General features: G+C 45.5%; 1 protein-coding gene and 1 long non-coding RNA gene across 6 annotated transcripts in view; one reads left to right on the forward strand and one right to left on the reverse strand.

Annotated features, from left to right (window-relative positions):
* The window catches only part of STX18 (syntaxin 18), a 120,070-nt gene extending 109,646 nt beyond the window's left edge, over positions 1–10,424 (reverse strand). Inside the window, exon 1 of one of the 4 annotated variants that reach the window (XR_013368271.1) lies at positions 10,187–10,424. Coding sequence is in view for 3 of the 4 variants with exons in the window: in XM_077878501.1 (XP_077734627.1) it covers positions 10,187–10,357 (171 nt within the window). In the remaining variant the exon portion in view is untranslated. The remainder of the gene's footprint in view (positions 1–10,186) is intronic. The other 3 variants (XM_077878501.1, XM_077878490.1, XM_077878511.1) reach the window with 3 other exon arrangements.
* LOC144301463 (uncharacterized) lies at positions 9,604–16,181 on the forward strand. Of its 2 annotated transcripts, XR_013368291.1 has the most exons (3): positions 10,464–11,033; positions 11,394–11,659; positions 14,991–16,181. It is a non-coding gene; the product is annotated as an uncharacterized LOC144301463 (long non-coding RNA). The 2 variants fall into 2 exon arrangements; XR_013368290.1 differs by lacking the exon at positions 14,991–16,181 and having other exon boundaries at positions 9,604–11,033; positions 11,394–12,819.
* Positions 16,182–16,804: the final 623 nt, after the last annotated feature.

The raw sequence follows: 16,804 nt of genomic DNA on the forward strand, positions 1-16,804 counted from the left end.
TAAAAGTACAACTGTGGGCAGCCCAGGTGGCTCAGCTGTTTAGCGCCTGCCTTTAGCCCAAGGTGTGATCCTGGAAACCCAGGATCAAGTCCCACGAAGGGCTCCCTGCGTGGAGCCTGCTTCTCCCTCTGCCTGTGTCTCTGGCTCTCTCTCTCTCTCTCTCTGTCTCTCATGAATAAATAAAATCTTTTTAAAAAAATAAATAAAAGTACAACTGTGCTGCAAGCTTTTCATATCTGAGTTATAGGAGGTCATTCAACACATCATTCTTTCATTCCTCTGGTTTATTCGCTTTCTTTTAGGTGGGTTCTAAAGGGGCGTCTTATTTATTTATTTTCTTTATTCATGAAAGACACAAAGAGAGAGAGGCAGACACAAGCAGAGGGAGAAGCAGGCTCCACGCAGGGAGCCGATGTGGGACTGGATCCTGGGACTCCAGTATTACGCCCTGGGCCGAAGGCAGGCGCTAAACCACTGAGCCACCCAGGCATCCCAAGGGGCCTCTTGTTAAGTCAATTTTAAACTTAGTGTGTCGTAAACAGAATAAGTTGTCTATATACAAACCATAATTAACCACTGTAGACATCACTGATACTTTGCCCACCAGAGGGAGCCCATATGGATTTCCATGTAACAAGAAACTTCAAACATCAAGTTTGTATGAATTCTATTATTAGAATCATATTATTCATAGTATCAATATTGTAAAAATCACTTAATAATATTGTATTTCTATCCTCCCCAAAAGATAAAAGTTACATGAGATCAGGTATGTAAAGTAATTTAATAGCATTCCTAACCTGTAGCAGAAGCCCCAAAGTGATTGATTTTCCAAAATTTATATTCTCTTGAGTACTAATTACACTGCTCGAAATAAATGAACAAACTTACTTCTATACAAGTTGATGTAAGTTTGGTTGATATCTGTCCCAATAGATGGTTCTACCCTCAATATGTTGACAAATCTGGTTCTCAAGCCTGTAAGACAGCCAGATCCTGGAGAGGAAATACTCATTAAAAATGTTATCCTCGGGGGACTCATTTCAGCAGCCTTGTCCTAGTAGGTGATAAACTGAACTGTTGGTGACCTGCCAACTAGAAGCTGAGGAAAGAGAGAACTGTTTGACCCATTCTAGATGTTTCTTGGCATGAAGGAGAAAACCACCTGACTATCCCTGAGAACCATGCCTCTGTAGTATGTGATACAATCATCACCACCAAGATGAGTCTCGAAATGAAGAAAGCACAACTGAGGGGAACTCTGCACAAGAACCTGGCATCGAAAGGAGCCCCACTGAGTCTCTATCCTCATCTGCAATCTGGTAAGTCTGACACTTTCTTCCACCTCTCACCATCACAAGCCCCAGGCCAGTGTTTGCCGGATATAAGTCCCATTGCACATCTCCATGCAGTTGGCTGGGCATATGTCCCAGGTGTCTATTTTGTAGACTCCATGGTGTCCAAGATAGAAATATGACAAAGTGGGAGGACCCCACTGGGTTCCAGCTATAGTTTCCAATTCAGGTTTACCAGAAAGCATTGCCATTGGGGACTTATCCAACACTTGCTGTCTTAATAAAACTCCGATGTCCATCAGGTTCCTTGGATATATTCTCTACTGCTTAGAATCAAAAGAAGGCGGCATGAGTAATTGGCATTCTAACTTTGAAAAAATTTATTGTGATGTGTTACCATTTAACTTCTCAACCAAAAAGCTGGGAATTATTCTACTTCTTCCTCTAGCCCCACTCATTACTGCCTCCTACACAACTACTTTACCTATCCATGTCTATCCGACTCTACTACCACCAGCTCACCACCTTCTCCTGACTGCAACAGCCTCCTCGTTAGCTCTTTTGGGCAGCCCTGGTATGCTCCGAACCCATCCTCAATATTGCTGATTATTTTAAAACACAGATATGATCCTTTCAAGCTTCTGCTTACATAGACCAGAGCACAAAATCCAAGCTCTGTAGCATTGGTGACAGTGCTCTCACTCAAAGGGATGGCAAACCTTCCCTCTAAAGGACCAAAAAGAAAATATTTTAGGCTTTGCAGGCCTCTACAGACTACAACTCTGCCAGGATAACACAAAAGCATCCGCAGCCTATACCTACACAAATGAGGGCAGTCACATTTCAATAAAACCTCATTTACAAAAACAGGCAGCAGGTCAGGTCAGACTTTACCTCTGGGCCAAACTGGCCCACCTGCTTTAACCAGTCATGCAAAGGCCTCTCTCCTGGCATCTGACCCTCACCGAGTTCTCGTCCAGAAAAGGGCTCATCCACCACAGTCCTACCTTGACTCCATCACCCTGCTGTCATGCATCAAGACCTCTGTTCACAATGTTCCCTCTGCTAGGAATGTCATTTATCACCTTTCCTTTGTCTGGTGACACAGTTCTTGTCCTTCAAGGTCCAGGATGACCTTCCACTGACTCCCTCAAGGAAATTTATGCTTTATTTGTATTTCCAAGAGATGAGACATATGTCTTATAGCTTCTTGTGTCCTCACAAAGCCAGGCACATATTGGTTGTTCAATGCTCTTAGGATGATGGAATCAATGAATTCTTAAATAAATAGAATTTCAAAAGCTGGAGTCCTCATAAGTTCTGGAAAAAAACCTCAGAAGTGCAAACTATATAGAGGGCTGTTAATACCACAGAAGTCTCTAGCACGGAGTTCTGCCTATAGTACACAGTAAGATCCATAAAAACATAGTATTGTGTAGCTAAAAAGAGGCCTTGGAGAACATTAATGTAGTGGTTTTTATTTTTTTTTAATTTTTTAAATTTTTATTTATTTATGATAGTCACAGAGAGAGAGAGAGAGAGAGGCAGAGACACAGGCAGAGGGAGAAGCAGGCTCCATGCACCAGGAGCCCGATGTGGGATTCGATCCCGGGTCCCCAGGATCGCGCCCTGGGCCAAAGGCAGGCGCCAAACCACTGCGCCACCCAGGGATCCCAATGTAGTGGTTTTTAACATGTGTGTCACTGAGGCCTATGTTTGATGCCCAAGGAACTTCTCAAAGAGAAAGGCGGAAGGGTGATGGAGGGACAGACTGGCTAATGAACATCTTTCTTTCCAGCCCCCGCACTCCAGCCTTAGCCAAAGCTGCTTATTTTATTTGCAATAAGGTCTCTGTATTGAATAAGAAAAAATCTAAATGATTCAACAAACTCATGCTGTTTGCAGTCTGCATCCTAAACCTACACTGTTTCCTGATCTATTCCTGTCCCATGTGGCTCTATCTCCAGCTTCCCACTGACACCTGGCACCTGATGCCTAATACTGCTTCTTAGAAGCATGCTTCCTCAACTGAAATCCCCAGTTTAGGAAGTATTATACTCAATCCTTGGAATTAAGATTTATTTCCAGCTACTCTGGATAATAATCCAGGTGGTCCCTCCCAGCTCAACTTCTGGAACCCTACACTGGCACATAATGTCAATTATGTGATTTCAAAGGAATCAAGGAGGACCTGGGGAATCACTGCTAAGAAGATTATTAATGTCACTCATAGTTGTCAATTCAAAAGTTGTTACCATCTATGTGTCTGCTTCTCCTCTAGACTAAACTTCTTGAGGTAGGAACTGAATCTTAATAATATAATAAAACATACTATTTAATGTTTACCCCAGATACTGGATTAAGTATAAACATATATTGTGTAGTATTAAGGAATCATATTAGGATCACACATTTCTAGAACTGGAAGGAGCCTTGCACAGAGATCAACTAGCTCCAAAACTGAAAGCAAAGTACCATAGCTGATTAACACTTATTCATTAGTTCAAGAAATATTTATCAACTACCTAGGTCCCTTGCACTGTCTAGAACCTATGGATTCAGTGGTAGACAACACAAAGTCTTTGTCTTCACAAAACACATATTCCAGCGGATACACAACAAATAAATGGATACACAATATGTCAGATAATGAAAAGAATAAAGCAGGATGAGGGACAGGAAAAGGATGCTACTTTATACAGGGCAGCCACGGAAGGTCTCACTGAGGGAACATTTGAGCAGAGACCTGAAGATCAAAGAACAAGGAATCTGGAAGAGAAGTGTCTCACGTAGAGGGAATGACAAAGGAGCTAAGGTAGGAACCCATCCGTTCACGTGAGAAAAGCAAAGGGGTAGGGCAGCTGGAACAGAGTAAACAAAATGAAGGTGACAGGAGGTGAGGTCAGACAGGGAGCAAAGACCAGAGCATGTGGTTTTGGGCCACTATAAGAACTCTGAATTGGGGACACTTGGGTGGCTCAGTGGTTTGGCGCCTGCCTTCAGCCCAGGGCGTGATCTTGGAGTCCCAGGATCAAGTCCCGCGTCAGGCTCCTTGCATGGAGCCTGCTTCTCCCTCTGCCTGTGTCTCTGCCTCTCTCGCGCGCGCGCTCTCTCTCTCTGTGTCTCTCATGAATAAATGAATAAAAATCTTTTAAAAAAAGAAAAAAGAACTTTGAATTTTAGCCAGAAACTCAAAATAGACATTCAGCTTTCATAAAGGCACTCTGTAATAAGCAAAGAAAACTTCATCTGTGTGCCTTACCTGAAAATAGGATTTCCAGAGCCCAGGGTCACCATCACCAGATAGGGAATAAGCATCTTTGTTTTATAAGAAATCACTCTAGTTCCATAGTCTAAGCTCTCAGTGTGACCAGAGTGGAAACTGAGGCCCAGAAAGATTCTGTGGCCTGCGGCTTCGTGACAGGCTGTGCACTACAGCACAAGTTTCCTGATAGTCTGTTCAGAGCTCCTGCCGCTCTGGGCCCAGCCTGGCTGCTCACAGTGTCCTGGTTTCCCACATGGTGCTCTCCCTGGCCCCGGCAACCTCTATAAAGCAATAAGAAAACAAAGAGCTAACACCATAAGGCACCTCCACGCAGACTCCCACACCGAAAGCCTGTCACTACAAATTTTCAGAATTCTAGTTTTCCCTTCCCCACAGAGCTGAAGACAACCAGGCAGCCAAGGAGAAGGCAGGCTGGGCCCTGTGCCAGGCTCTGTGAGGAACATTTCAGTTGGCATTGCCTGCCTGCCTTTACTGCCTACTCCTCCACAGAGCATTCCCTCCTCCAAGGTCCTAGGGAGGTGACAATCATCGTATCCAACCCACGTCTGGACACATGTTGGGGTGGACACAGGACTTGGCCCTATGAGGGACCTTATCCCCCTAAGGCCATCATGCAGGGGCAGGATCCAAGTAGAGCCAACTAGAGTCCTTTCCTGGGTTTTATGGATAAGAGCTAGAGAAGGAAGCTCTATCCCCCCATTTCCCAGTTCCATGAGCCAACACAGTCCCATTTTGCTCAGGTTAGTTTACATTAGGTTACTGTTACTTACAACCCAAAGAACTCATACTCCTGTAGGCACATTCATACTTTTGTCATTTCATCTGTATAACCTTTTAAGACTGTTATTATTCTATGTTAGAAGTGAGGAACAGTTCAATAACTTGCACAAGTCCAATATGGTAAGTACAGGGCATTCAAATTCATACAGTAAAAAGCATTCAAACTCAGGTCCTTCTGTTCTAAACCCATTCAGTATCCATATTCACTCAAGAGGAGACTCACTGCCATTCAAAAGCCAAAGAATTTCTGGTTTAAAATTATAGTGGAAATTTAAGGTACAAGGATGTAGTATGGGAAATAAACAGCCCTAACTAGGGTCAAAGGACCTGGCTTCTCCCTCTGGCTCTGTCCTGTGACTCAGCTATTAAGACTCTGAGCAAGTCATTTCACCTACCTGAATGTCTGTTTTCCTATCTACAAAATGAGAAGCCTGAACAACATGAACTTGAGATCCTTCTAAGTACTTAACAAAAAAAAGTCCATGGTTCTGCTTTAAGCATGCAGATCTGTTTTTACTCTATGGCAGGCAGGATGTCAAGCAGATTTCAACTTGACAGGCCCAATAAATGGCTGCCTAGACCACAAATGCTGCAAAGGATTCTGAGGAAATTAGATCTAGGAAAATTAGCACTGACTTCCATTGTCATGGGAAGAAAAGAGAGGAACAGCTGCATGCCTGCCACATATCTATCATTGCTGATTAAGAGCTTCACCTTCGCAGAGGAATGCTGTGCTCTGTACTACTGATGCTACTAGTACCTGCACGGGATTTTCACCAGTTCCTTTGTGCACTTCCTTGGTTCCCCTTTGCAAGAAAGGATGGAAAATACAGGAAAGCTAAATGGTTTGGGGAATATGGCTGAGAGCCACTGATGAAAATGTCTGAATGGCCTACATGGGGTGAAGGGAACAATAACAATCAGTGTGGTTCTCTAACATACATAGTCTCCGAAGATGCTGATAATCAGCCTACAAGTTCAGTAGGATATGATCACGCCCATGTGACAGAAGTGGAAAATGAGACTCAGGTAAGAGGACCTGCCCAAGTTACCCACTTCTAGGTAGCAGAGCCCAGATCTGAATCCACGTCTTTTTTTTTTTTTTTTTTTTTTAAGATTTTATGTATTCATTCATGAGAGACACACAGAGAGGCAGAGACAGAGGCAGAGGGAGAAGCAGACTCCGTGCAGGGAGTCCGACCTGGGACTGGATACTGGGTCTCCAGTATCAGGCCCTGGGCCGAAAGCAGTGCTAAACCACTGAGCCACCCGGGCTGCCCGGAGTCCATGTCTTCTATATCCGAGTCCCCAGGCTCTGCCTACTCCCAAGGTCCCCATTCACCTCACAGTCTAAATGAGTTAACTAATCAAGTTCCCATTGCAAAAAGGCGTATTTTTCAGATACAGTAAGCTCCTCATCCCAAGAGAGGAACCATTGTTACTGTCTGTAATGTAACGGGTACACCTGCACTGAATACACATGAATTCAGCAAAATTGAGCATAAAAGTTAAAATATTTAAAGAAAGGACACCAAAGAAACCAACCTATGAGGGAAAATTAAAAATCTAGTTTCAACACAGTTTTACTAATCTTAGTAAAACCTCTACAACAATTCAGTGAGATGAAACACTGACATCAGGAATATGCTTTGTCCAAACTAAGGAATGAGAAGAACTAGAATTGAATTAGGTAATGTGTGTCCTAGAAATGACAGAGCCTCAGGGAATACATCCAAGCAAAGGCCTATAACCTACTACATTTCCTTAGGTCTAATGACCAGAACTAACCCCAAACCAGACTCTGTGCTCCTAGTACTGGCCAGACTTTTATGAAAAGAAATCCAGGCCAATAACAGATTCAGCCAGCATTCCGACACATGTGATCATGGCAAGAGTACAGGCCACCCCTCACCAGCTCTATACTAAATTTTTGGGGGAAAGGGGTACGTGGAGAGAATGGTTGCATGAACAGGAAGTAATACACAAAGTAATTACAACATTAAATCAAAATTTCTCAAAAGAAGGCATGTTTTCCCTATGTCACGAGGGGCAGTGGTCCTAAACAATGCAGCCTATGTCCCTACTCAACAGACTCTCCAAGCCTTAGCATGTACCCACATCATCAAATATCAGAATTGGAATCTTCAATGGCCTGCCATCTAACCCTCTGGCTAAAGCGCAAAGTTCTCAAACATCTCTGCCAAGCAGTCATCCCTGTTTAATTACCTCCAATGATAGGAAATTCAGCACCCCAAGGTCCAGTTAGTGTCCCTGAGCCACTGATTCAAAAGCCTAAAGCACATTCTTAATACTCAGGGAAAAGCCTAAGGCTTAAACTTCCACACAGCTTGCCATCCCAGTTACGCTTCTTGTCTCTACCACTTGCATATCCCCCACTCCAGAACAGGACCCAAAATGAGCACAGTGCTAATAATCAGTGATTTCAGAGTTAGAAAGGGACCTCTCAAAACCAAAACTGTAACCTTCACATCCCACAATTCCACAGGAGGAACCTCAGGAAAAGCCTGGGCCAAACTAGGGGCAGGTGGAGGGGGAATGTCCTAGTTTCCTTTCCTCTCATTTCATCCTGAGAAGCTCCTCCTTTGATCTGCTATAAATAGGGTCTCAATGCAGTTTAAAAGTCTTCTGCTGTTTGAAGGGGAAAAAAAGAGAACACTCAAATAAAGTTAAGGCCATAAAACTTGCCTAATAACATCATACAGCTAATAGTTGCAGGGTGAAGACAACAACCTGGTCTCTTGACCACATAACATTCATCTGCTTGCAGACAGCAAAGCTCTCCCACATTCCAGCCACACTCCCATGCTTATCGAAACATTTCAGTAACATTGCAAAGCGGCATATTTATCATTACTTGAAATGGTTCAGAAAACATAAGTTCCTCCAAAAAGAATCTTAAACACCATTACTAATTTGTTTGCAATTTAATGGGCAGACATTCACGGAGTATACATAAATTGAGCATAAAAGTGATCCATTTCATGCACACCCTTCTCTAAGGCCAAGATGCCTTGCTCCACCCTCTCTGCACTGGAATCAACTACTCCTCTTTTTTTTTTTTTTTTAAAGATTTTATTTATTTATTCATGAGAGACACAGAGAGAGAGAGAGAGAGAGAGAGAGAGGCAGAGACATAGGCAGAGGCAGGAGCAGGCTCCACGCAGGGAGCCTGATGTGGGACTTGATCCTGGGACCCCAGGATCATGCCCTGGGCCAAAGGCACTAAACCATTGAGCCACCCAGGCATCTCTCAACTACTCCTCTTTTAAGATTTGTCTCAGGCATCATCATTGCCTCTGAAAGGCTTTTCTTGGCCCTCAGAACTGACCACATTCACCTGTGTACCCGAAATGCTGTATAGGAGACTGTACGGTAACTTTTGATAGTAACTTTTGTTACTATCTCTCTCACCATTCCTTTTCTTTCTTTTTTTTTTTTTTCTTAAGATGTTATTTATTTATTTATGAGAGACACAGAAAGAGGCAGAAACACAGGCAGAGGGAGAAGCCCACTCCCTGCAGGACCCTCGGGAGGGCTTGCTTCGCAAGTGCATATATACTAAAACCAGGACCTCAGGGCAGATGATCCAGGACCCTGAGCCAAAGGCAGATGTTCAACCACTGAGCCACCCAGGCGCCCCTCCACCAATCCTTTTAAATCCTGTGTTATTCTGGGCAGCCCGCGTGGTCCAGTGGTTTAGCCTGCCTTTGGCTCAGGGTGTGATCCTGGAGATCCGGGATCGAGTCCCACGTCGGGCTCCCTGCAAGGAGCCTGCTTCTCCCTCTGCCAGCGTCTCTGCCTCTGTGTGTGTGTGTGTGTGTGTGTGTGTGTGTGTGTCTATCATGAATAAATAAAATATTTTTTAAAAAAAGTTCAAAGCACCCTGTGTTATTCTAACAAGGTGCGTGGCACACCCTCTGCAAACTGCCACACCTTAATTCACGCATACAAATAGTCATTTAAAACTACCTGAATGCCTACAAAGTACCAGGCACTGGCCTGCATGCCAAAGAGAAGTGGATCTGCCACAAAATTAACAAGAGTTTAAGTTTCGGGGCTCCTCACTTGTCCCTTCCAAGGCTCTGAACCTCTTCTTGTGATTCTATGTTTCCTCTTCTTAAAAAAGGACAGAGAGAACCGGATAAAGCTTCAAGCTCTTCGAATACTAGATCCACCCTGGGGGCGGGGAGGGGGGGGGCAGGGATACAAAGGTGAACAAGACCAACATCCTCTCCCTTCAGTGGGGAAGACGGCCAGCCGGCCTGCGCCTTCACTCATTCATTCAAAACACACCCCGTGGCAGTGCTAGGAGTCGGGCACCAGCGCCGCCCCCTGCTCTCCTGAACCAAAGCCTCCAGTGTTCAGGGAATGGAGAGCAGGTGAGAGGGCTCTAACACGCGGCGACCGAGAGAGACGGTCCGAAACCGGCCTCGGGACCCGCTGATCCCAGCAGGAGCCCCGACACCGCGGCAGGAGGCGGGCGAGCGGAAGGGAGGGGTCAGTGAACGTCACCTTTGCTCCCGTGGAGCCGGGACCGGGGAAGGGGGAGAGACAAGCCCAGGGCCCCGCGGTCTCGGCCGTGACAGAGAAAGCAGAGGCCTGCGGGGGCAGTTTCAAGTCTGCGGTGACGGCGACCTCACTACCTCGCCAAGCAGCCCAAGAACGTGGCGGACGAGCTCCCGTTCCCCGAAACAAGGCAGCCGGCGACTCCCCGGGACCACCCCGGGCCACTGCGCCCTCCGAGCTCGGCCTCCCCGCGCTGGTTACGGGGTCCGCCGTTTCCATAGCAACCAGCTCCGCTCACCACTTCCCGCGCCCGGCTGGAAAAGTCGCCCTTGGGCCGGGGGCTCCGGCGGAACAGCTCGTCGCGGCTGCCATCGACCCCGCCGCCGCCCACCGCCACTCCCAGCGCTTTGTTGCGCGTCTTCACGGTCTTGACGCTGGCCCGGAACAGCAGCGTGATATCCACCGCCATGGCGACCCACACCCCCCTCCCGGCCCCCTTCCCGGCCGGCCCACGTCAGCAGCTTGCGACCGCGGCGGCGTGCGTCCGACCGCGGGAGGACCGTTCCGGCTTCCGCACGCCCCCCCCCACCCCCCCACGCCAACGCGACGCGAGAAGAAAGGTTCCGGCCTCCGCGGGGCGACCCGGGCGACAGGAGAAAGGTTCCGGCCTCAGCCTCTTTCTCCTTCCGGCAAGCCTCGGAGGGCCCGGCCTCGGGGAGGGGTCGCCCTTGCGGGGTGGGGAGTGGGGGGAGGGGGGGGCGTGCGGACCCGGAAGCCAGCAGGCGGCCTCCCCCCGTGACCCGGCGCCGGGAGCGGCAGTGCGGGGCGCTGGAGGTGACCCCTGACCTCAAGGACTCCCGCGGGGCTGGACCGAGGCACGTGGGCGGCGACCACCTGCTGCACCAAGCGCTGGGGCGCACAGGTGTGCAGGGCCGGCCTGCAGCCTCCAGGTCTGCACCACCGAGGCAGCACCTTCCGCGGTGGTGGTGTGACAGTTGAAGGTAACACGCACAGTTTTGGCGTTGCTGGGCTCCCAGTGGCCAGCAACAGTTACTGCGGTTAATGAGAACACTCATTCTGGAGGTTATTTATGGTGGGGACGAGCGCTATCGGGAGGTATCTCCCAGAGACGGCGGATCTGAAAGGTGAGGATGCACACAAGCGCAGAAGAGTGTCCTCAGGCTCATCCTGGATGTTGGGTTCTCCTTTTTTTTTTTTTTTTTAAGATTTTATTTATTTATTCATAAGAGCGACAGAAGCAGGCTCCCTGCTAGTTGCCCAGTGGGGGACTCGATCCCAGGACCCCGGGATCACAACCTGAGCCAAAGGCAGCCCCGCAACCAGTGGGGCACCCAGGTGCTCCTGATGTTGGGTTCTTAGAGGACCCCCCCCCCCGCAAATTGTAGTAATTTAACTGCAGGTCTGCCAATGAATTCTTTTTACATTTCAACCCAAGGCTCCAATTTATAATCCACCTACTCCTTGCTTTGTTTTTCTTTTCAAAGAGGATGCGCAACGAGAATGCATTAAAACGGTGCTGGTGGAAGCCGGGTAAGCAAGACAGAAATGAACTTCCAGACACCAAGATGCTCTCTGCCTTCCACTATCCTTTTGCCACAAGTTGTACACGGAGTTTTCTGGGAGCCTGAGTTTTCCGGGAGCCCAGCGACTTGTGACATTGCAAATACGCCGAATGCACAACAGCTGTCTTCCATTAAGCCAGACTTTAAAGAGGTTTGCAAAAAATGTAAAACCGTGCCATTCGCACTAGGTTTGTTTCTGAGATTTTTTTTTTCCCCCGCCACAAAAGGATCTCATTTATGTTAATAAGTAATGGAATTATTTTTGCTTTTTAAATGAATATTTTAGGTTTGGGTCTTAATTTCTGATATGGCGAATATCAATAGAGGAAACCCATATATACAAAGTTTGTTTAGGGTTCTCAACTATTTTTAAAAGTGTAAAGGAATTCTGAGACCAGTAGTATGATAAATAGATGTCATATGTACCTGAAAGGAGGAGGGAAAATGTTATTTAAAACCCAAACCGTAGTCACTTCAGCCTTCCTGTACAAGGAAAATAAATGTCCATACAGCTTTCTTACACCCACGTAGTAAGAGAAAATGAGAAAGAAATTACTACTCTCTGCCAGTGATTCTGTATTGCATAAATGGCCCTTTGTTTTATGGAGACATTAATGAATCTTTGGCTATGCAAAGGCAAGCCTGGGGCAGAGTGGAAGGAAAGAGAATTAAATCTCTCTGCATAATAAAGTGAACGGGATTGAATTAGGGGAAAGCTGGGGAAACCAGAATCCTAGAGGGAGGCCAGGAAAGGAAAAAGTAGCTGCTTGGGAAAGGTTTTCCAGTGGGAGGGGGCTGAGCTATACTAGACCTTCAGAGACCAGTAGTGCCTTGTAGGAGTCTTGTGTTGGGGGCAGTTGATTTTGGGGGGTAAAAAGGTGGGGACAAAGGTCTAAGTTTTCTGTCTGCATCTGCAAGAGCAAAGAAGACTACAGATGACACCAAGTGAGCTCAAAACATCAGGCACTAAAACCAGAAGTGACTACAAGTGCATAAAATTACTAGAAAAGTCACAGAGATCTTGAGGAGGCTTTCAGGCTTCCTACAGACCCTGGACAATGATATTTCACTGGGGTTTTTTGGTTTTGGTGTTTGGGGGTTTTTGCTCTTTTAACCTCAAAGAGCAAAATGACTTCAGGTTGATAATAGCTATTTAAAACCCCATAAACCTAAGAGGCACCGTGGCGAAGAAGGAGGAAGAACAGAATGTCATGGGAATGAACTACAAACTGTCCAGTTTGATGTAGTACATACATTATGTTTCATAAGCAATACTGTTTCATTCATTAGGCCAGGTGCTTTTCTCTTTAAAAAGCAAAAAAAAAAAAAAAAAAAAAAAATCAAATAAGACATATGAGTCCCTGAATGTAGCTCCCTAGAACAGCACAGTCCATGCAATCAGGATAGATGTAGACATTTTAGAATCATGTGGGGACTCATAGAAGTCATTAAATGCAGCCTCCATCAAATAGAGGATATATTGCACATCCAAATGCTCAGCCCATGACAGACATGCTGTGTGTGAGAAAAAAAATTCTGGTTGTTAGCCACTGAGATTTTTGTCATTGTTACATCCTCTAGAGAGGTTGGTTTTATAGCCCCACTAAGTGAGGAAAGATGGTAAGTAGGCATTTGTTGTATGGAGCATGAATTCTTGCAGGACAGTGTAGGGAGACCAGAGTTTTTGGGTCCATGGGATCATGGACCTGCCACAATAATATAGTAACTGAAGACCCTCTGTGGAAGTTTTTTTTTATTATTTGTCTCATATTCATGGCCCCTCTCTAGGAAAGGATAATAGTTCCTTGACCTATTGATGACTATTTTGGCCAGGTAATTCTTCCCCATGAAAAGTGACATGTTACAAATTTAGGAGATAACGTGTGGTTCACTGTGCTCTCTTTTCCCTGTGCCATGACAATCCATAGTGTTCCAGTGTTTCATGAGGCTAGGTCCCTGAGTAAAGATGACGTGGAGCACAGCCAATCAAGGATGTATGCTGGCATTAAGTCAGCCTTTGTTCTTACTGTCTATGGAGATTTGTGGCTTGTTGTTACTGTAGCAAATTAGCCTATTCTGATTGATACAACCCATCTCCAGATATCTGCCCAAACAAGTCTACTGAATGCATTCTTTCTTCACTTACCTTCATTACAATGTTGTCTCCCAGTGGGTAAAGTGTGGAGAGGAAGGACTATTAGCTCACATCTAGATCTAATCAAAAGTGTTAGAGTAACAGAGGCCCTGGAGGATAGCCCCAGCCATGGTTCTCCTGAAAGAGGAGAGGACTTGGAGAACATATATTCAAATTAGGAAGTGAACTTTAAAAGAAATTTCTTGAAAAAAATTTTTTCTCCTAGGCTTTAGAAAGGACCATGACTGTAAGGATGGGAAGCTCAAAGAATAAACTTTTGTTCTTAAGAAGGAATGTAGCTAAAAAAAAAAATCAGGGTGATGGAGAAGATGGAACCCTTGTCTGGTGCTGTTGGGAATGTAAATTGGTGGAACCACTATGGAAAACAGTATGGAGGTTCCTCAAAAAATTAAAAATAGAACTACAAAAAAAATAATAATAATAATAATAATAGAACTACCATAAAGGAGCTTGGGTGGCTCAGTCGCTTAACGTCCAACTCTTGGTTTCGGCTCAGGTCATGATCTCAGGGTCTTGGGATCAAGTCCAGTGTCAGGCTCTGCTCTCAGCATGGAGTCTGTTGAAGATTATCTCCCTTACCCTCTCTCTCTGCTCCATCCCCTGCTCACTCACTCTCTTTCTAAAATAAATAAATAAAATCTCAGAAAGGGGGAGGCCAGCACCTGGATGGCATAGTCTGTTAAGTGTCGGGTACCCTGCTCAGCGGGGAGTCTGCTTCTCCCTCTTCCTCTGCCCAACCCACTGCCCCACTCATGATCTCATTATCTCTTTCTCTCAAATAATTAAATGAAATCTTAAAAAAAAAAAAAAAAAAAAAGGAACTACCATATAATCCAGCAGTCCCATTTCAGGGTATATATCCAAAAGAATTGAAATCAGGAGCTCAAAGAGAGAGCTGTACTTCCATATTCATAGCAGCATTATTTACAAGTAGCCCAGACTTGGAAGCAACCTAAATGGCCATTGACAAATGAATGGATTAAAAATTGTAGTATATATGTACAATGGAATATTATTCATCCTTAAACAAGGACAACCTGCAATATGCAAGAACGTGGATGAACCTGGAGGACATCATACTGTGTGAAATGAGCCATTTGCAGGACAAATACTGCATGATTCGACTTATATGAAGTATCTAAAATAGTCAAAAAGGAGAGAGTAGAATAATGGTTGCCAAGGGCAAGGAAGTTGGGAATGAGGAGTTGCTGGCTGATGGATATAAAGTTTCAGTTAAGCAAAATGAAGGTACAAAATTGTGCCTAAGGCTAACAATACTGTGTTTACACTTAAGAATCTGTTAAGAGGATAAATCTCATGCTAAGTGTTCTTACCACAATAAAATGAACATTTTTTTCTTCCAGAAGTTCTCTGTCATGAGCATGCTATGAAGGCACACAACACGAGTTATGTCTTTCTACAATGCCAGCTTTATTTCATCATAAAGCAAGGGTAACATGATCATAAAGCAGGTTCAGGATTCCAAACTCAATGGCATTTCACCATGTGTTTCACTTGGCTTCTTAAACGTCACACAACATACAAGATAGAACAGGGGTAGGAAGTTAGACCATAAGCGTGCTGTTGAATGAGGCCTCCGTCTGGTCCAGGTCAGCTGGCCTCGGTTACTGTATTATGTCCCAGCAGTGAAGGATCTCTGTTATTTTCAGAGATCAGTAGGGCAGAGCCTTCTGGGGCAGTTGCCTTTTTGAAGTGGTCAGACACAGAGGGGTCAGTGAGGAGTCTGACAATTTGCTGCAAAAATCCTCTCTTTTAAAAGGGATTTAATCAGTCTTGGGCCTTTGCAGACCTCCTCTATGTCTGCTGGTTATCAATTCTGAGTGTGTCAACAGCTGGTGCTATTCTAGGCCATATCTGGTACTGGCAATGCCCTTGGCTGCTTGCATCATTGCTTGACACAGGCCCCTGCTTGACACAAGTGACTCCATCTTGCTCTCTACACTCTCCCAGGAGAAAAAACGGGGGAGGGGGCAGGAGGAAAACAGCTGTTGTGGCCCAGCGGTTTCAGGGGCTACCTTGGTCCCTCCACTCCCCCACCAGAGTATATAAAAGAGGAGTGGCCACATTCTTCATTCTTACCCAATTACTGACTTGGGTTCTGAGCCCCTTGTCCTGACCTACTGGCCTATTTCCTCCTACTTTCTATCAGTCGTCACCCTGTGATGAGCTAAATGTTGGCCTCCAAGAGATAGGTCCACATCCTAATTTTTAGAACCCCTGAATTTTACATTATCTGGAAAAAGATCTTTGCAGGTGTCATTGAGGATTTGAGGTGAGGATATCATCCTAAATTATTCAGGCCAGCCCCAAACCTAACAAGTGTTCTTATAAGAGACACACACACAAAAATGGAGGCAGAGATATGAGGCAGCCACAAGCCCTGGAATGCTGACTGCCATCAGAAGCTGGAAGGCTCAAAGAAGGACTCTCCCCCTACAGCTTCTTGGGGAGCTTGGCCCTGCTGACACCTTGATTTTGGACTTCTACCCTCCAGAACTGTGAGAAATAAACTTATATTGCTATAAACCACAAAGTTTATGGTAATTTGTTATTGCAGCCACAGGATATACCCTGACTACTTCCTCCTGTCCTTTATTACCCGTTCTCTGAGCCTTTCCCCTTCGATTTGATCCTCTTGGTTCTAAGTCACTGTTTGGATGCTTCAGATACTGTGCATCCATGTTTTTCCTGATGTTAATTGTCTTGCAACTACTTACTTTTGTGCTGTTGCCTCTTCTTTCAACTACCACCGTCCTCCACTCTTGGACAGTAACATCTGTGCATGGGCGCACACACACACACCCACGGAGGGCTGGAGGCCAAAACAAGCTGACTTTGACCAAAACAACACCCACAAGTTTCCTCATGCTAAATTTGCAGTGAAATGGGTGCCCAACGGGTCCTCGGGTTGGGGCAGATGCTTCACCTTCAATATATGCCACAGAGAAGAAGGTAGATACACTCAACTCATACTTCCAACTTCATACCAGGGAGCTATTTGAATCCAGAATGTGAGAGAGAGCTGGTTTGGAGGATCTAGCAGCAGCTCAGAACATCTGGAATGTTCATGCCCGGTTCTCAATCTGTGAAAGCATTCAACTTCGAGCAGTTCAAATTAGCGCAGAAAGAGAAAGGGACACTTTCCCACACAGCCATA

This window comes from Canis aureus, chromosome 2, assembly GCF_053574225.1.
Source record: "Canis aureus isolate CA01 chromosome 2, VMU_Caureus_v.1.0, whole genome shotgun sequence".
NCBI lineage: Eukaryota > Metazoa > Chordata > Mammalia > Carnivora > Canidae > Canis > Canis aureus.